At 40.3% G+C, this 21,605-nt stretch overlaps 1 protein-coding gene across 6 annotated transcripts in view; it reads right to left on the bottom strand.

The window, feature by feature from the left end:
- Positions 1–21,605, bottom strand: part of TIAM1 (TIAM Rac1 associated GEF 1) — a 262,355-nt gene that overhangs the window by 39,487 nt on the left and 201,263 nt on the right. For all 6 annotated transcript variants that reach the window (XM_089512109.1, XM_089512114.1, XM_089512112.1 and 3 more), the window contains 4 exons: positions 20,462–20,566; positions 17,063–17,144; positions 11,164–11,250; positions 8,816–9,037 (listed from right to left, as the gene is read on the bottom strand). In XM_089512109.1, coding sequence (XP_089368235.1) covers positions 8,816–9,037; positions 11,164–11,250; positions 17,063–17,144; positions 20,462–20,566 — 496 coding nt within the window. The remainder of the gene's footprint in view (positions 1–8,815; positions 9,038–11,163; positions 11,251–17,062; positions 17,145–20,461; positions 20,567–21,605) is intronic.

Here is a 21,605-nt window from a genome sequence, read left to right as displayed (position 1 = left end):
GAGGATCTTCAGGCAGAACCAGACACCTTCAGTAAAACTAGCAGAATGTGGCCATGCATACGTAACATTGCAAAACAACAATTCTGAAAAAAACTTTTCCCAAAAGAACTGTTGTTATGTGGACAAGCTAGCATGTTCACCACTTCAATTCCATGCACATCAGAAGAGTAGAAAGTGACAGTCAAAGATGCTTTATCCACACATGCAGAATGTGATTTCCTGCTGTTCTTAGCCTGGGTTGCCACAACAAAACAAGTTTGGGGTTGGATGGTTAAATAAGAAAACAGCCTCTTCCTGTTGAACTCTATATAAACTCTCTCTAATCTGTGAAAAATAAGAGATATGGATGCCATCTTCCTTCAGGACTGACAAATGAGCTTGGAAACAAAGGCTTCATGGTTGGTGTTGTGCCTTGCACCTACGTATATCCCAAGCAACCTACCCATATGTGGAATTAATTCAGCATATAGCCAGGAGGCTTCTGTTGGAGAAAGTAATGCAGAGCTGCAAACCACTTGACTAGATAAAGAAGTGAGTGTAGAAGGAGAAGTAGGAGAAGTATCAGAATCACAGCATCAGATAAATCAGACTGATGTTCAAGCTGCAATGGAGGTTTCAAATGCAGTTGCAATACCAAGGCAATTGGGTCAAAAAGAGTGACAAATGAAGTCACTGCTACAGGATCTTGGCATAAGAAATAAAGGCTAAGACAAAATGAAATGGAGAACACTACCATGAAGGAGATTTGAAACTGTGATGATGTTTAGGTGAAATGGACTAATGAGAAGGATTTTTTTCCAGTCTGAAGTCGCTTACAAGAGACAGATCTTCTTGAGTTGGAGGAAGAATTGCTATATTCCATGCTCAAGATGTCACAGACAGTTGAGAAATTGAAGTCACACATCTCACAGACTGTTTGGCCACATAACCAAAAAGATCAAAGGTACCAATGTTTCTACTGAGGGAAGAAAGAATGAAAGTTGCCATTGAAGAATTTTGGTTTTAGTTCTTTGAAGAAGAATTTGAAGGTTCTTCAAATGAAAAGTACACCAACTATAGAGGCTTGTTCTTGGCTGCTTGATCTGCTACTTGGAGGGACTTTGCCCAACAACAAAGGCTAAGATTGGAAACTTGGTTCTTTAGAATTGGAGCCATAAAATTTCAACAAACACAAATAAGACTGACAATATGTCCTCCCAAACAAAACAAACACTGGGAATGTTCACCAATCTGAAAGACTTTCCTTCTAGAAGAAATGCAGTGCTTAAAGGGAACTTCAGATGTTCTAAAAAGAAAAGAAACAAGCTGAAATCTGAAGATTTTTTAAACCAAGAATAAGAAGTGTAAAAGAAACAAGGAAAAGAGGGAAAACAAGGAAAAGATTATTCAGTCATAAGACGAGAAAGAAGAGAAGGCTTTCAAAACAGTTGCTCTCAAGGTGGACAAAAAGGAACTAAGAGGGACCAGCTTTGATAGGCTGGGGCATGTATGGAGGATGGAGCAGGGCTACCACCAAAGATACTAAGCTGGGGAAGATTAAAAATTTCTGCACAGTTATAAGAACCCATTTGTGCAACACATAGATAGAACAAAAGAGCAGTTTGGTCACAAAATAAATTGACAGCAGGAGTTTTAGCTAAAGAGGGCAAAAGCTACTGAGAACCATGGAATACTTACATTTTTCACCATGTATGACTGAAATTATGCACATATACCAAATAATTGCAATTACAGCTAAGTTATAACTCCCACATTGATAAACTATTAATGTAGACATATTTAGATTAAGCACCTTCTTTAAAGACCTAAAAAAATTCACAGATACTTTTTTTAAAAAAAACATCCTCATGTATCCACTTTAAACAGCTTATGCTTATGAACAATAGTCCCTCTAAAACCATGTGAAAATGTATCCTATCACCATATGCTAACAGATACTTTTTACTGTTATCTGGGCATTCTTTCCTGTTATAGGAAAAGTGTTTTACAATCTGCTTCCTGCAGAACAGACACCAGTCCCAGACAGAAAGCAATTGTTCATTTGAGCCTTAAATGAAATGCCACAGACAGCTTTTACTGCAAATATCTACTCGCCAAAAAAATCATGTCTGCTTAATAATATTAGATAGTCTTGCAACTGCTGTCTAAATGCAGAATGTAGTACCGACTCTATTTGCATCCCATTCATTATATTGTTTATTGTTCATCATTAGTTACCTGTTTATTGCATTCTAGAAAAGTTAGAGGTATAATACTTCATCTTTAAAGAGATATTAGACTGTGAACATAACTGCTTGCCCATGACAGTGCAGTGACAGATGCTGCAGGGAAAGGTACTCTTTTGATGACCTCCATGGTCAGAGACCATGGGGTCTCTGCATTGGGTACAAGGTGTCCGAATGCAGCAGGGTGGTAGGCTATTAAAGGATGGCAATCCCCTCACGTGAGGCAATGAGGACGGACTCTACCCTTGAGGCTGACATGGGGGTTCTGCTCTCACTTAAAGGAGGGATGCTGTGCTGGGGAACCTGACTCCTTCCCTCCCAACACCAGGGCCAAGTCAGCTCTCACTTACAGAGTCCTGTGACGTGGGTGGGAGTACCCTGGGTTTACCTTCCAGTAAGTGGCTGGCTGGGGAGCAAACCAATGATTGAATTTCCCTCACGGTTCAGGCGTTTTGCCCAAGGCTGAGTAGGTGGTCTAGGTAGACACCTGGCCTCAGCTGGATTGAGGATGCTCCCCACCTTGCTCCTTTCAAGTTCAATTAACTTAAACAGGATATAGATCAAATAAAGGGGCCCTTATTTAACCCAGCTTTCTGTGTCTGGTCTCATTATTCCATGGTTGGTTATCCAATTGCTTTTGCACTGCATTAAGGAAACTGAGAGTGGAAGATGGGCAGAATGTAGTGACTCACAGAAGCAAAACAGGAGGCAAATGATTACAAATAAGAGCTTCTATTCCTTTCATACAAATATTATGCATGATAGTATACCCTATATCAATTTATATTACTTTAGTTATTCCATTGATTTGTAGGTGGGGCATCCTTTGAAGTCCACTAACTGTCTTCTGCTAGTCCAGAACAGAGCAACTTAATTGTTAATGAAGACTATCAGATACAATCACAATAACCCTATTCACTTGTTATGTATGCTTATTCAACTAACACATGAAATGGTGAGAGCACTAGCCCCCACAATCTATAGTTCCATCAGATTCTTTAAGTGAAAAGTGGAAAGTTTAAAATGGACAGCTTAGCTACAGGTTGACATTCTCCACATGACTGGTGTTCCTGCTCCCCAAAAAGCAGGGTTCCCAATCGCATCAAGATGTCTGCATGTAGGAGGAAGGTCTCCTATTCAAGAGTTCTTACTCTCCACATAAGGAGAGCAATGAATATTGGCGCTGTTGTAATATTTGAAGCACAGGTCCTCAGTTGGACAATCTCTATAACAACATCCCCACAGAAAATCCAAAACTGCAGGTGACTGTATTGATTTCGTTTCTAGCAGTTTTCATATCTGCCCACTGGTCTTTGGTGAAGCCACACAGCCCCATCCTTTATATTACAAGTGGGATAGCCCACAACAGCATATCACTGCTAAGTACCTCTCCCTTAATGCACAAACCCCTAGGATGTAGACATGACAGTTACAATGGAATCATAGTGCTAAAGCTGTGTAATGTGAAAGACCCCCCAGGTGGCAAAACGAAGCAAGAAAACATTTTGTTTCTGTAATCCCCATCATAGAGGCTCATTTGGCAGCTACGTTTGCTACCAAGTGAAAACTCTTATCTTTTTAGATCTTCATGCTTTTTATTCTTGTGACAGGTTTTCCTTTTGGTTTTGTAATGTGTTGGTTTCATACTGCTTTTATCAGAAAAGTTGATTTATTGTTTTGTTGCTGCTTTGCATTCATATTTTTAATTTATACATCATGCAGGAAACTTCGGTAACTAGGCAGATTAATAATGTAGTAAATAAATGAATATTAAAAATAGACTAAACTAATTTATTTTTATCTAGCGAAGATATTATTGAACAATAGTAACTCTTACTACACAGAAAAGATGTAAAATGGAAAGGGCAACAACAGAAGAATCAGTCTGAAGGCTCTGAAGTGGTATTTCACTTGGCATTTCAAGCACTTTTGTCTACTGTTGGTGTCAATATATAGAAGGCTAGCTTCCTCATTAGTACTATAGTTGCAGCATAACTTCGTTTAACTGAGTGCCCTGTTTGTGAAAATAAGTTTGTAGGGAAGGTTACAGACCGCCATAAAGTACACGCTCCACGCGTACTAGGGTTAGGAAGGGCCATATTAGGGTTAGGAAGGGTCTTACCTTCCTCACGGCCCTTCTTCCTAGTACGCGCGGAGCGCGTCCTTAATGGCAGCATCCATCCACATGGGCGCCGCCATTTTGACGTCTTGGACGCATAGCGTCCAGACGTGTCACAGCGGAAGTGACGCTGTGAGGGCATGCTTCGCCCCTCACGGCGCCACTTCCGCGTTTTGAAAAGGAGCGCCATTTCTGCACTCCTTTTTTGCTGTGCTGGGAAGCCTCACGGTCTGGCCGCTGGGGCTTCCCTCCGCCGCGAATGGCGGCAGCGGGAAAACGGCCGCTTGAGGGCGGTCTGTAACTCACCTAGGTGAAGTATATATAGCCATAAAAATGAAATAATCCACTTCACAGCAGAAAGGCAACATTGCTTAAGATGAAATTTGGAAACTGTTTGATATCATAAGGCAGAGAGGAAAACGTATGTGTACACACAAGCATATGCATGTACCTACATGCACACACTGAGCAGTTTATGATTTGAACTAAATACCTTGGGCCCTCCAAAAGTGTCCAACAGAAATTTTAGAGGGTTTCATGTCTGCAAAATTAATTACTCAGGCTAGAGCTTGATTGGGTTGATGGGGTAATATAATCTTTATAACAATCCATGTGGAACTTTCAAAAGGTTGAAAGTTTTTAAAATCTAAATATGGCAGAACAATGTGACAGCAATTCTATTTTACATAACTAAACACTTAGGGATAAGTTCTAAGTACCTATTTCCACCTACTCCAAAAACATGCACATCAATTTTACTACTCACCTCTAGGACATCATAAGCTCCAAAGGGCAGAAGCCAGGTAATCCTCTCTCCTCCCTCAGATGTTTCCCTCCTCCTTTTCTTTTACATGCACCTTCTATACACTGTGATTTAAAAGACCTCAACACAATCTCTTGTTTGTTTTGTGTGCCTTCAAGTCATTTATGACTTATGGCAACCCTAAAGCGAACCTATCATAAGGTTTTCTTGGCAAGTTTCTTCACAGGAGTTTGCCATTGCCATCCTCTGAGGATGAGACAGGGTCAACCAGTGTCACCCAAGGTCACCCAGCAGGTTTACATGGTCAAGCTGGGATTCAGATCCTAGTCTCCAGAGCTGTAGTCCAACACTCAACCCACTACACCACATGCAGGATTATTAAAACAAGTTACTGTATTTATCATCTCACTGTGATTTTGTCATTGTATAGGTCTTTGAAGCTTAAAGAGCTCTGTGTGGAGCAGGGAGGGGAGAAGGAGAACACCTGTATCTGTGAAGTATTTTCTTATTTTGGGATGGTCCCTGTTTTGCTTCCAAACATACAGGCACCTCAACCATCTGAGAATAATATTAAGATGGAATTGTGCTGATTGCCAAGAGTTCTTACTATGTTTCCTGACATGTAAATAACCTTATTTTGGTTTTTGTTCTGTCTTCTGGTAGCAAAGTGGAGGAGATGGACTCTTTTTCCCCTTAATATACAGTTGGCCCTTCTTATAAATGGATTTTTTTATAGACGGATTCAACATCCACGGTTTGAAAATGTTCCAAAAAAGTATAAATTTCAAATATCAAACCTTGATTTCCCATTTTTTATAAGGGACACCATTTTGTTATGTCATTATATTTAATGGGACTTCAGCATACATGGATTTTGTTATACACGGGGGATCTTGGAACCAAACCCCAGCGTATAACAAGGGCCTACTGTACTTACATAAACAAACCAAGTCCACCTCACTGTTCCTTTCTTAATTTAACTCCTTAGTCATAGTGTGTATATTTAGTGCAGGAATTAAAGGACACGAAAGATGTTTGAAAAAAATGTATTTATGACTACTTCACATGTTTTGCTTCTGTTGAGGTCTAAATCACCTGCTAAACACAACCGTGACTGAAGTCTTAGGTTGTCTATATCCTAGAAACACAGAGATGTATTTAAGGAGCTATCGGGGCTTTGCTTCCCATATTATGTGAACATGCAGTGGCTCTTGATTCCTCTATATGTAGAAGTTAGCTGACTGCACAAAGCTATATGTAAGCCACCTCGATCCTGTAGGAGAGGAGGGATACAAATAAAACCATTATGCTTATTCTTATTCTTCTTATTATATTCTTCAATTATATTTTCAGTTTTGCTTTGTTATTAATGGAATGTAGACAGTATAGTGGCCAAATCAGTTCAACACTGAACTGGTCTCAAGTAGGACACTGCTGACATCTTGTGTCCAAAAGTATATAAACAGAGAGACTAGCAACAACAAAATCTCCTGAAGAGATAGTTGCCATATTCCCAAGTGTTTAGAATGTTCTACATCTAAAATGTTTTTGGCAAGTTGACAAAGTAGAATTTTATGATCCATCAGAAAGGGGAGTCAGGCAGAAAGACATTACAACATAAATATAAGATTAAAACCCAGACAGTATCTTTCATAAAAGTAATTTGTAGTATTTTTAAAAGCAGCACACCTTGCTTTTTGGCTTGTTCTCAGGGCTCCAAACCCTCATATGTAAAATTCAGATTCTGTAAACAAGAATGCCTACCTATCACACTACTTTTCCATGGTGCTGGGACTTTGTGCTGTTGTGTGACAAGAGTTAATGTTGATAGCAGCACTGCTATTGGGTCGGCTGTTCCATTTCAGACTGATGTTTCCACACTCAATATGTTGAACAGCTACTGAGTGTTAGCAGTAGTGTGTGTGGGGGGTGTGTGTGATACTGGTAGAGAATCTCTCAGAGACAATGGCAGGGTCATCATAGCTAACACTTGTTAGTACTGCACAGAGGGAGGCACTGGTAAACCATTTCTGAATGTCTTTTACCATGAAAACCCTATGATGAGACAATCCAAAATGGAATGAGAAATAATGTCACGAGATGAGACTCGCAAGTCAGAAGGTGCTCAGCTAGCTACTAGGAAAGAGTGGATGACAAGTACAAGTAGCAACTGTGGCTAGTGACACAACTGGACTCAAATTAAACATGCTGTTGTTGACAAGCTCAGAGGTGAACGTCCAAAGCTGCATAACATATATCAGAAGAACATGGAATGTGAGAAACATGAATCATGGGAAACTAGAAATTGTATAACAAGAAAAAGAATACATAAAACATTGCAATACTTGGGGTGACTCTAAAAGACTCTAGCTGTAATCAAAAAGAAAAAGTTTCACTGGGTGACAGATGAAACACTCCAAATAGTGGACAGATAAGATACAAAAATAAAAGGTGACAGAAATAAGGTCGGCATTCTGAATGCAATGGTTCAGAAACTGGTGTGTAGGGACAAAGGCGCGTTACAGACCGCCCCTTTGGGGCTTGTAGGCATGCCTTCCCCTGGTGTATCGGGGCCTCAGCGGCCAGAACGGCAGCCGCTGAGGCCCCGATCCGCCGCTTTCCGGGCCGCGGGGAAGCGGCAAAAGGCCACTTCCCCGCAGCCTGGAAAGGGGTGTCCTTGGGGCTTCAAGCTCCAAGGACACCCCGCGGCGACGGGGAGCAGGAGAAAGGGGCCGCTTGGCCTCTTTCTCCCTTGCGTTGCTGGGCGCAGCCGTCTGAAGGCTGCACCCAGCGACGCAAACCAGGAAGGAGCTCCGAAACGGAGCTCCTTCCTGCTCCGCGCAAAGGGCGCATTAAGCGCCCTCGCGCGGAGCGACGACATCACGTCCGCACCGCTCCGTAGAGGCGGCACGGTCGTGATGTCATCATGGTGGCCCCCATGTGGAAGGGGCGCTGCCATTTTGTATGGACTCAGTCCGTACTTGGGTTAGGGGGGTGCGGAAGCACCACCCCTTCCTAACCCAAGTACAGACTGAGTCCGTACTTAAAGGCCCGTTTGTAACGGGCCAAAGAGAACTACTATAATAATCTGTGAAAAGAATTAGAAGCTATAGAATGAGAAAACTGGAAGAGGCACAAGGACCATCCGATTCAACCCCCTGCCATTCAACAATACAAAATCAAAGCACTCCTGACAGACGGCCATCCAGCCTGTTTAAAAACCTCCAAATAAGGAGACTCCACCACATTCCAAGGCAGCGTATTCCATTGTTAAACAACTCTTACTATCAGGAAGTTCTTCCTAATGTTTAAGTGGAATCTCTTTTCCTGTAGTTTGAATCCATTGCTCTGTGTCGTAGTATCTGGAGTAGTAGAAAACAAGTTTACTCCCATTGAGATGCCTAATAAAGGTTGGTGGGATGGATGAAGTTTACTCCATCTTCAATATGACATCTTTTTGAACATTTAAACATGGCTATCATGTCACCTCATATACTTCTCTTCTCCAGGTTAAACATATCCAGCTCCCTAATTTGTTCCTCATAGCTATTGCTGAAGATCTGCCTGCCTGGTTCCCATTTTATACCATGTCATAATGATCTGTGGTTCTAGTTTTACATGGCCAAGCAATCTCCATTGAGAATTTATGACAAAAATTGTAACTTGAAAATCCAAACATAAGCTCATCATGACAATAAATATGGGTACCTTGGCTATTGCAGACTGATCTCAATGGACTGTCAGTCAAGTCGAGAGAACCATCTATGCGGCGTGGTGGTAGCTGTATTACTTGACCTGCCTCTCTCTCAGGGTATGTCCGTACTGTGAGGCACAGAGAAGGCTGAATAAGAACGCTTCTTAGCAGGGCAGAGTTCAGATCTTCAGCAGCTTTTTTATTTATTTCAACAATTTCATCACCAGCTTTCAGGCCTGCAGACAGAAAATAGCAGATCATGGTTAACAAAGGGAATTGCCATTATGCTTGAATTTCTATCCTGCCTTAGGATTTCATGTTTTCCAAACAGAAACCTGTATTTTTAGATTTCAAAAAGTTTCATTGGCGTTGGATTCGTGCTAGGGTTGCCTGAGGGCAGCTTTTTGCGGGTTCTTTTTCTGCCGGCGGGAAGCCACTTGGTTTATCCGCTGTGGCTTCCCGCCGGCGGAAAAGGAGGTGGTGGCAGACCGCCCTTTTTGGACGGTCTGTGTCCCACCATAGTTAATTGTTGAGGAAGCAATTTTAGTTTACAAGTCATAAATGTGCCCCCAGCAGCAGCAAAGCCATATAATGTCTGGAATGGGATGCCATTAAGAAGTTGGAAAAATTACTTTTGGGAACTACAATGCCCAGAAACCAGCAACCTTACTGGTTGAGGGTTCTTGGCACTGTTGTAATTTGAGAAACTCTGGCGGGTTACAGACCGCCCATTTGGGGCGGCGTGCACCCGCCCCTTTCCCCGCTTACTGGGGCCTTAGCGGTCAGAACGGCAACCGCTGAGGCCCCGATCCGCCGCTTTCTGGGCCATGGGGAAGCGGCAAAAGGCCCTTTCCCTGCAGCCTGGAAAGGGGTGTCCTTGGGGCTTCAAGCCCCAAGGACACCCTGCGGCAGCGGGGAGAAGGAGAAAGGGGTCACTTGGCCCTTTTCTCCTCCACGTCACTGGCGCAGCTGTCTGAAGACTGCGCCCACGAACGCAAAGCCAAGAAGGAGCTCCGAAATGGAGCTCCTTCTTGCGCTGCATAAAGGGTGCTCTAAGTGCCCTCACGCGGCACAAGGACGTCACATCCGCACCGCCTCGTTTGGAGGTGGCATGGTCGTGACGTCGTAATGGCGGCGGCCGTGTGGAACGGCCGCCACCATTTTGTGTGCGCTCCGCACGTGTTAGGTTTGGGGGCGTCCAGAAAGGACGCCCCTTTTTAACCCTAGCACGCGCAGAGCGCGCGCTTTAAGGCCCGTCTGTAACGGGCCTCTGATTACCAACTAAGGTCTTCAGTATTTGTAAATGCCATTTTTGCTTTTCTCTTTTGCTGGAGGTTTCACATTTGTTCTCCCTTACTGCACAGCCGGGGAGCATCCGGTCCAGAGGAATTGAATGGTTGCCCGGATGCACTGGGGGAAGAGGCAGCAGGAGAACCAATGCATGTAGATTGTGTCTTTTATGTGCAAAGTGCTGCACACAGCTGATCTTTAGCTATTTTGTGGGTTTTTTCAGGCTATGAGGCCACGTTCTAGAAGAGTTTATTCCTGACATTTCGCCACCATGCCAGCCATAGCTCCTGGCAAAACATCAGGAATAAACTGTTCTAGAACACAGCCTCATAGCCCAAAAAACTGACAAAAATCTATGGATGCCAGCTGTGAAAGCCTTCAACTTCATAAACTTCATCTTATTTGTACATTCCAACCATTTTTCTTGTGAGATGTAACCTGAACCTATCACAATGTTTTCTTGTTCAGAGGGCTGCCATTTTCTTTCTTTGAGACTGAGATAATGTCATTTGCCCAAGATTACCCAATGCATTTCCAAGGCTGAGTAAGGATTTGAGTCCTAGTCTCAGAGTTCTAGTCCAAGAAAAACACTGCAATAAGATCAATTTAGGGTCTGAAAAGTCACACAACAAAAATAAAAAGTAGAATAGCCTCCGATCATCACCCTTTTTTGGGTGTTCTGTTAAATGTCTGTTTAGGAAAAACACTGGGAGATACAACAAAGTTATCAATGTTTAAGAGATCAGAAAGTGAGTGTACATTTTTCTTTCAAAGTTAATGCTGTTGTGCATGTATGTGGTTGTGCCTTCAAGCTGCCTGTTGACTTCTGGCAACCCCATGAATTTAATAGGGCATCTACTGGCTTAGAGATCCTTTTAAATTATACAGCTGGATTGAGAAATAACTTGGAAGAGATGCACTGTACTGATTTTTGTGATCATGCCCATATTATTATTGGCACAGTACAAGAAACATTATAGCATTATCTTTGAGAGCAAAAAAGAGGAAAAGACAAATTTTCTTGGATTCCAAAATGTTTGAAAGAGGAAGGCAACACCTGATAATGTCTAACCTTTTTTGAAAGCTAGACCTGTCTCTTTCACATTGTTCACATGGAGGCGCCGAATCCCATCTTCTTCTACAGAGGACAGAGAAAATCCTGCGGAAATAATCAGAAACAAAACTCAGCATTTTAAAATTTCTTGCAAATAAATTTCATAATTTTGCAAAATGTAGAGAAATAACAGTTCTTATATGTGACTAGATTATACCCAAACATTCAACTTCTCTGCCTGAAAAACAGATTCAGAATACAGTGGTGCCTCGGGTTACGAAAGTAATTCGTTCCGCGGCCGCTTTCGTAACCCGAAAGGCTTCGTAAGCCGAAAAACCCATAGGCACTAATGGGGAAAAGCCGCGATTCCGTGCGAAAAAGCCGAAAAAAGCACCAAAAGTTTTTTCGTAACCCGAAAAAACATTCGTAACCCGGAACAATAATTCCCTATGGGATTTTTTCGTATCCCGAAAATTTCGTAACCTGGGTATTTCGTATCCCGAGGTACCACTGTACTCAAATGTACTGAACATATTGCTGCAGATAGTAGCAGGTTTCTGCAGGTTCCTCTGCAAATCAGAACCCATCTTTGCAAGACACCATGCTTCATTGTTTTTGTTAGGGATCAAACTGAATAATTCTGTTCTCCAGATTCATCTTGAGCCACCTGAGCCCTGAGTACTGCAACTACTACTACTATGTCTTCAGCTAATTAAAATTCAACTTTAAAATCTGATAGTCATCAAGCAATTCAGCAGTATCTGAATTATACTTACAATCGTTTTATGTTATGACATTGGTGCTTAAGGCTAGCCTATATTGCTTAAGGTATGTCACTGCACTATTGGTATATGTCATTGCAGCTACTGTTTCATGCAAACAACACGGAAAGAACAATCCCAAGTGGGCCAGACAAGAGCAGACTGGTCAATCTCCATTTCAACCCTATGTTGGCTTGCACCAGCCAAAGCATATGGAGAGGTGAGGTCAGGTGGAATGGGACTTTTCATTCATGAACAGTTGTTTCACTGGACTTTTCAATACTTTAAATTCGCCTTCCATTGAAAGCAACGGGAAATTAGCTATGCGTCCTCCAGGTTGAAGTACGTGATAGACCCTTTCCAGGGGGAACATCTCAGGCCATTCTGGGACTCTACATGGTTATTCACCCCCTCAAGAACCCTACTTCAGGGTCTTAGGCCAGCTGGAGCGGAAAGGTTTAGAACAACAATAGCCTTTAGAAGTCTACAAATTTAAAACATATAATAACCATCTACAAATATAGTAATTGTTACAATACAACATGATAATAAAAGCAAGGGTAAATATTGATATGACTTCTTTAAAAGGTCATAAAGGTTTACTATGCTTGTCCTTCTCTCCACTAGAACAGCACCCACATCCCTGCCACAAAGCAACATTGGGGACTAGCACACTAAGCTACCTTTACTTATTTATTTATTTCAATAAATTGTCTCTTACTTATAGAATTAGAAAAATCTATCTTTCTTGCCTGATTTTTTAGTGATTTTAAATGTTACTGTTTTGATAAAATTAATTTGTTAAACAAAAGCTAGCATGTTTTGTAACATTTTGAAATTATATATTTCAAGATTATCCTCCATCCTTATTAATTGGCTTGAGTTTAGTATGTATGTATTAGAAAGATTATCTGCCCTGTATTGTTATTATTTCACATATTATGAGTATTATGAAAGCAAAGAAAAATCAAATATTTTTCTTTATTGAAGGCTTTTCTGATTTTAATATTTTTTTTACTAAAACACAATTTACTGCATATTTTTATGGTTAAGGTCAAAAGATGTTCAAAACAAATATTCAAGGGGTGGGGAGAAGACACGGAAACAACAACAACAACAACAACAACATAGAATTAAAAGTGTGCCTCACACTTGATATCTGCATTTGTCTTTGTCTCAAGGTAGATTCACTTTATATCTCCCAATACTAAATATGCAGGATGTTAACATGTTAACTATCATGCATTGTTTATTACTAAGACTTCTTAAACAGGGCATTTGCTATTCTGAATTTCGATTTCTTCCTAGGGATATGTAGGCAGCAGCTTGCCTTTTTGTTTACTAAGCAAAATATTTACAACCCTCATGGGGAAAATACATTTAACACACAATTGCCCATCAGCTATAAGGAAGCAGATGTGGTAGGAATGGATTCTCAGTCAAAGTGCCTTCAGCATAATATCAGTGGACAGCAAGGGACTTTCATTCATCACTATGAAAAAGGGAGGAGGGTAAAGAAAAGCATTGTGTGCTACAGAGTACAGAAATGTCACTGGCGGCTTCTTTGTCTCAAAATATAAAGAAAGTCAATCTGTGAACCTCTGACAATATCTTCACTATGGATGGGACTGCTAAACTGAAGCACGATAGGAAAAATAAACATCTGAATTATTATAGTTTCAGAGGAAGATATCTGGGACACAAAGGGGACAAAGAATTTATCAGATGCCTCTTCAGGCAAAAACAATGGTTTCAGCTTGTCAGCACTTGATGATGACCGTATCACACTAAGAAGTACTAATAGTGTCACCAAGTTGCCTGTACTGGCACAGAACACACACACACACTGTGATAATATTATCCCAAATAATTCAACTGTTCCTGTATGCAAAGAAAATCACATGCGCACACACACACACACACACACACACACACACACACACACAGAGAGAATGGACCCTTGTTATACACTGGGGTTTGGTTCCAAGATCCCCGTGTATAACAAAATCTGTGTATGCTCAAGTCTCATTAAATATAATGACATAGCAAAATAGTGTCCCTTATAAAAAATGGAAAATCAAGGTTTGATATTTGAAATGTATACTTTTATGAACATTTTCAAATCGTGTATACTTGAATCCATGTATAAAAAATCTGTGTATAAGAAGGGCCGACTGTATATAGTATGTGTGATTTTGTTTGCACGCGCGCGCGCACACACACGAACTATAGAAATTTCTGGTTGAACTGGCCCAGGAAAAGTCAGGGTTAAATTTCCCTCTTGTTTTCAAGTTAGCCTCCAAGGAAAATGGAACAATGATAACTCCAGAATAATAGGAACTATTCAATGTAAAATACTCAAGGGATATAGGGAGAAATCATCGGCGGGTTACAGACCGCCGCTTTACGGCGGTCTGCCGCCGCTGCCGTTTGCTCCGTGAGGGAGCTGTAGTAGCCACACCACGCGGCTCCCGCGCAGAGCAAAAAAGGAGCTCCAAAATGGAGCTCCTTCTTGAGGCGCCTCTATGATGTCGCGAGGCGCTGCTGGTGCATTCGCGACATCATAGGCGCCGTGACACATCTGGACGCTATGCGTCCAAGACGTAAAGATGGCGGCGCCCGTATGAACAGGGCGCTGCCATTTTGTACGTATTCCATACATATTAGGGTTAGGGGGGGTGCGGAAGCACCGCCCCTTCCTAACCCTAATACGTATGGAATACATATTTTTTGGCGGTCTGTAACCCGCCATCTATAAATTAAGCATGAACACCTACTACCTGATAAAGAGCCTTACCTATAGCTAGACATTCTGTATTTAAGCAATAGTTAAACTGACGTTCATTTTGCCTCCTGCTTGCTGCTTTGACAAAGAGCCCTTGATTCCAAAAAGAGCCTTTCTGCCTCTTGGCCTTGGAGGTCTTTTGCTAAAATTGTTGGCTAGGTTTTGCTTAGCAACATATAAGGTGAAATTATTGAAGCCAGATAGTATAGGCTTTCCTGTAATCACTCTGTTTCCCAAATCCCTCAGAGTCTGGGATTTAGCGGGGGAGAAATCTTTCTAGTTTATTTTCTCTCTACTAAAGTTATTGTTCTGGCCCAGAGGACCTCTTTAGCTTGGTGTTCTCTTTCTTTGCACTCCAGCTGAATTTACAATGTTCACCAGCATCTCCTCAGGAGAGTCTAGTGATTCTTAGAAAAAGTAATTCTGAGAAAAGAAATCCACTTTCTATTAACGTTGGCAGCTCCCTCCACTTACCCCTCTCCTTCTCTGCTGTGTGTAGGCTGCCTTACAGAAAGGTCTTGATAACCTTGATAATCCCACCCATTTGGCAGCTGAACAGTATGGAAGCTTCATTCCAGACATAGAGTTTACCTACAACTGGCCATCCTGCATTTAGATGATAGTCAAACTAACATGGAGATCGCTTCAAGTGGGGGACTGTCAGGTCAAGCAGTCTGTAATGCTTCCCTCAAGTGGATGCTTATCTTAAACCAACAGTGTTTTTTGAAGTCCTCCCTTAGGACTAGAATGGCCATGGGAGGGACAAAAAATGTGGAAGGCATGGCAGGGTTGCAATGGTGGCAAGGGAATAGGAAAATTGATATCTCACCCCCTTTCTCAAGCAAAGAGCACCATATGGAATATTGTCTCCTCTTTAAATAGAAGGAGCTGTTCTGTTCAAAATGGGGCACGTCTCCCTCAACAGACTATTAGAGTGCAGAGTGAGACCAGACAATGGACCAAGGTCAGATTTACGCCCAGCTAAAAATGAATGGCATCAGATTTGTCTTCTACTCTGCTAGGGAGCCCAGAGGACTCTTCATAGGATATAGATAAGCATCATGCCTGAAATATTACGTGTGTGAATTTCATCAGAAATGTAAGGTGTTTTTTTTAAAAATTAATCTTGTGAACTAAAAGTACTGAAGCCATAAAAAGTGCTGTATTGCAGTTTCAGAGATAAAGCAGTAATTCTATTCCATTCAGCCAGACATTCATGGCTACTCTGTAATATTCATCTCCATTCTAAAACATAATTTTAAAAAACTAATACATTTTAAAAGCTGATCAACAGAAAGCATTTTAAACAAATGTGTACAAATGATGTAATAGCATTTAAAATTGTATATGAACTCAAATACCATTGAAAACCACACTCTAAGATGGCAAGCAATTCAAATCTTTCATATTAATATTATTCTTAAAAGGACACTTCTAACCCTTTACATGCAAGCTTGCAAAACCAAAATACAAAGGAAAGGAATGACAATGTATGCATCCTGCTTTAATAAAGTAAGACAGACAGTTTCTACCAACAATACATATGTTACGCAGTGTCAAAATTTAGTTAATAAATATTCATTGTTCAAGCCTTGTGCTTTCAAACAGAATCCTATTTTGCTGGTTCATTCAATTTTCTGCCCTGCAGCTATAGGTAAGTAGTATGTGAATTTAATGTTAAACATTAAATCATAGTAGTCTGGATAAACATTAAAGATGCCTATTATTTGTCCACTGGAGCAGACTGTAAACTCAGTGTAGTAACATGGGGATTCATTTGGAGCAATCTTGATTAATCTTGGCATTTTTAGAAACTAGCAAAATTGAAATATCAGCTGGGTAAGTTCTTTTCCTAAGCAGGTGGGAGCTGTTTTAAAAAACCCTTGGCCCAAAGCTTCAGTATCAAAATTAGTCTGACAAAGTGCTGGGCTCCTGTTGAAAGACAAGTCGTGTCTCACAAAAGATTACTTTTCAGGTTTAACAACAGGCTAAGCCTTCTGTTAGGGAAGGCACTGTGCATTTTCCTTTTTTGCAAGGATGGCAGGATGCTTCTCTCAAAATGGAAAATGTTGTGCTGAAAAATCAGATATTAAAATTTATCTCAAAATTTCAGACAAGTATATTTTTGCTGAACTGTCATGCTTTATAAGTATGTTTTATATTTAGGGGGTGTATAATTTTGATAACAGAAAAATAGCAAGTCCTGAAATTGGTCATTTTGGAACACTACTCCTCAGAACTAACCCAAGATACTTATTCGATGCATCCCATAAAAATATATTAAAGACTTGTAGATCATACTTGCAAGCAAAAATTATCTGGTATAGTAAGAAAATTTACAAATTCCGAGATTTACAAATTCCAAACTCACCATAGTTCTCAAATGACGTTTCAGATTTTTCTATCTTAATTTTCTGTGTAATTTTCTCACAGATTTCAATTTCTTTATATAGCTGAAAATCAAAAAGAGTTTTTAAAGAAGTCTCTTATAAGGACACATACTGTTTCATGTCATTTTTCACACCATGTTCTGGATTTCAGGAAAAGCCAGAAATAATATATAAAGAATGATTGCAGCACTGTGAATACTGAAGACTGAAGTGAGCCGATAGATAAAGACACCAACTCAAATGGTTCAAGATGCTATGATTGCTCTTCTGCCCATTCTTTCCTAGGCTGCATGTACACTGCAGAAACAATCTAGGTTGACACCACTTTAACTGCCATTGCTCAATGCTATAGAATTCTGGAAACTGCAGTTTCTTGTGGCACTAGACTTTCTGGCAGAGAAGATTAAATGGCTCATAAAACTACAATTCCCAGAATTCTATAGTGTTGAGCCATGGCAGTTAAAGTGCTGTCAACCTAAATTATTTCTGCAGTGTGGATGTCACCTTGGGGAAGTTAATAATGGCCTGTTACAGACAGCCAAAATAAAGCTGCTTCGAGTCACAGTGGAGGTTTGGTGTTTCAATGATGCATGCGTTCTAAGAGTCCAGAAGTCGCACCAAAGCCACGCTCCAGCCCTAAGGACTGGAGTGTGGCTTTGGTGTGGCTTCTGGACTCTTAGGACTCATGCATCATTGAAACACCATACCTCCACTGTGACTCGAAGCAGCTTTATTTTGGCTGTCTGTAACAGGCCAATATGTCTTCATAGAAACATCAAAGAACCATGTCAGGCACCAACCAGGGCCCTCTTAATTTCCATGGGTGGTGGAAGAGAAGGTGAAGAAGAAGAGAAAAAAAGAGTGAGGCAGGAATGGATGGGCAGAGAGAAGCTTAACAGTTTGAACCAAAGTCTGCTTACTAATAATATTATTATTATTTATATTATTGTTCAGCTGATTCAGTTGCAAATAGTGGTTCTCAGCGTGGCTGAATAGTGTACCATGAACTTTCTTTTTATACTGCACTTGTCTTTTTCTTTTAAAAAGTGGGGAGAAAGTGTCTTTAATTTATTTTACATCTCCCCCCACAAAAAAATGTAAACATAAAATATCACTGCCTTTCTCTGACTTCATTTTAAGCCCAATAAAAGCAAAATAAACAATAAAATATGAGAGCAATAAGCACAAAACATAGTATGAGAGAGAACCTGCTACACCCCTCAACTAAACTTTAAGATCTATCTGTGTGCTTGTATCTCTCAAAAATGAAAGAGAAGAGATAATGTTTTCATGGTTATATATACACACACACACACACAGAGAGAGAGAGAGAGAGAGAGAGAGAGAGAGTAAATATTGAATAATCCCACTGGTGGCTCAAAACCACTAATAAAGTGCTTCTACCACAATTCACTCATGAAAAATTGACTGAGCACAGAGAGAGTGGAATTTAGCTAACACTGAGCCCTGGTGGCGCAGTGGTTAAATGCCTGTACTGCAGCCATTCACTCAAAACCACAAGGTTGCGAGTTCAAGACCAGCAAAAGGGCCCAAACTCGACTCAGGCTTGCATCCTTCCAAGGTCGCTAAAATGAGTACCCAGACTGTTGGGGGCAAATTAGCTTACTTGCTGTTCACCGCTATGATCTTTGGAATAGCGGTATATAAATAAAAAACAAAAAAAAAGTATGATGTCTATAGCTATTACTGCCTAAGAAGTGGAGGGAACACAGCCAGGTTATATCTGCTGAAAGAGGCTAGATAGCTAAGGTGGCTCTAGATGTGAAGTTGCATTAGAAGATATTAAGGTAGATTTCACTGCATCTATTATGTGTTATTCTGTTATTCGTGTCCCTCACTTTCAGTAAAAACTGAGCTTATTGAGGCCAAATGGAACAACTTGTCTTCATTTTTAAGTGTGGAGCTCCATATTTGTTGTTATGTACCTTGAAGACATCTCAGACTTATAGTAACTGAATCATAAGAGTTTTCTTTGAAATATTTATTCAGAAGAGGTTTGTCAATGCCTTCTTCTCTAAGGCTGAGAGACAGTGACTTGCCCATGGCTGAGTGGGCATTGAAACCCTGGCCTCCTAGAGATCACATTGTATGTTGGTGTGCTCCATATATGAAATAATAATTTGACAATACTTCTTTGGATAGGAATACTTGATACTGTATAGGAAAACACCAAAAGCTATCTATGGAGGTCGGAGGTTATTTGTGATTGGCGGTGGGATGAAGTTATGATATGGCAATAGCTTAATTAAGGACAACACCACTTCTTAGAGGTGTAGCCATAACTTTCAAAGTTATTTTTATAGTTATGTACTTTATTTTATTTAATGAATTTATATATTATCGCTCAGCTCACAAGGGATCCTGAAATTATGGGACTATGTCATCAGTAAGTGGTGTAGGAGAAATATCATATGGTTCAAACACTGGTTCATATTGTACCTTGTCCTCTGTTATTGGTGTTCAGAAGCTAAAATAGATACTTTTTAGAAACAAGAGATTGAAGAGATATTGTAATTATAACTGTACCTACTTACTTTTAAAATTAATTTTGCAAACTCTGACTATGCATTGCATATGCACTAAGCTTTTGTTGTCAATGAAACCTTAGGAATAGCATTCCTTTTGAATCCAGAAGTTTCAATCTTCTCCTCTAGGCGTCAGTATTTTCCATCTTTCCCTATTCATATTGCTTTCATCAAAAGTTTCAAAGAGATGGGAAGTTTGTTTTTTAATGCAAAACCTTGTTACTATTTTTTAAAGCATATACTCAAACAGACTGCTTGATACCAAAGCTCCCAATTTTCTGGTGTTTCTTAAAAAATTAAATTTCTTTCCCTAGCTATTTTGCTTTTTCTTCTTCTATTGGTATCCACCCAAGCTTTCACACCAGGATGTTCATGTTGCCTGTGTCTTCTTTTCATTTAGTTGCTTCCTTCCCTGCTTTGGTATTGGGGAAACTATGAGTTATGAATGGTAGCATCCTGCCAAATGATGATTACCAAGGAACATGTGGTTGTAGTAGCTAGTGTATTGGACTAAGGGCAGGAAGACTAAGGCTCGAATTACCACACGCACCAACATTCTTGCAGGATAACCTTGGGTCAATCCCAAAGTCTTAGCACAACCAGGTTGTTGGAAGAATAATGTGAAGAGGGAAGATCCGAGTATATCACCAGCGAGAGAGGAATAAAATGCAATACTATAACAATGACTCTTTATTCCACTGTATATTATAAATGATCTTGCTACTGACTGAAAGCACTTCATAGATTTATGGATACCAAAAGACAGCAATTTAAAATGCCATTTTTTTTCTTACAATATCAGCACACAGAATTATTACTGAACAGGAAGATTACCAATTCATAAATGTCCTCTTCTAGCTTTGGTATGTAGGTTTGCATTTGGTTTCCTAACAAGAACTTCAGACGCAGATAGTGTGCTGAATAATCCATCTGATGTGCCTGGAAGAAAAAGAGTTGTGGGGAAAGGTTACTACTGCAAGTGATAAACAAGAAAAACAGTAACCATTTTCTTTTATAGAAAGATGCCTCTGAAAATTGAAGAGGGTATCTTCTCTTCTTAAAAGGAAGCTTCGAAACGTATCGTCTAAACAACCTCACTCAGAAGGGAAATGCTCACATAACTCCTTCTTGATATTGTACAACACATTATTATTCCAAGTGAAAGCACTGCTTGAGCTCAGCCTTCAGCATCTACCAGATAGGTGAAAATACAGCTGTTGCAGAGAAACGGTGAACTATATCACAGAGAAAGTGAAAGGAGATAGTATCTCCTTCATATCTAACAATGTAACTTTTTAAAACTTAAACATAGTAGAAGACAACTTTGTTTTTGGATCTTGATACAGTCTGCTAACAAGATATCAAATACTAACTGGATTAGTCTCTTAAATTTCATGCAGTCAAAGTATCATCCCAAAACAGATTAAAAACTATGTGCATTCCAAATTCTCAGCTTTATAACAGTTAGTTATAATTAGCTCAAGGTTATGGCATTTGCACGCCCACCCTCTGTTCCAGTTACCTACTGCAGATTAAAATCAGTCTAGAAGTGACATTTATGTGATCATCATCAAAGTGTTATTTTAGGATTATTTCAAAAACTCAAAACAATTCCTAAAGCAGGTAAAGTGAGTGTACTTTTTCTTCTCACAAGTATGGAAGGCAGCAAATTGAAAATGATAAAGAATATAACGGTAGGCCTACATTTTTCTGGAAGATACTAATTAAAGCCAGACAGCCTGATCACCCACATCCATATTTGTCTCCCTACGCCCTCACTTTCTTCCCAATGAAAAAAAGGTACTGCCAGTCATGGTCTTGGGGACCAATACCAATCTAGAGACCACTGATTTGAAGGCTGTGAAAGAAGTAGCTAAGACCATACTATGATGCTGTTATCAAGGCTGGAGGCAGCCTAACAGCAACAGCAGGAGGAGGACTGCATCTGTCTCAGGATGAAAAGGATATGAGAGGACCT

This window comes from Sceloporus occidentalis, unplaced genomic scaffold, assembly GCF_023333645.1.
Source record: "Sceloporus occidentalis isolate IW3139 unplaced genomic scaffold, rSceOcc1.0.p SCAF_2, whole genome shotgun sequence".
NCBI lineage: Eukaryota > Metazoa > Chordata > Lepidosauria > Squamata > Phrynosomatidae > Sceloporus > Sceloporus occidentalis.
This window is presented reverse-complemented; position numbering and strand designations above follow the sequence as displayed.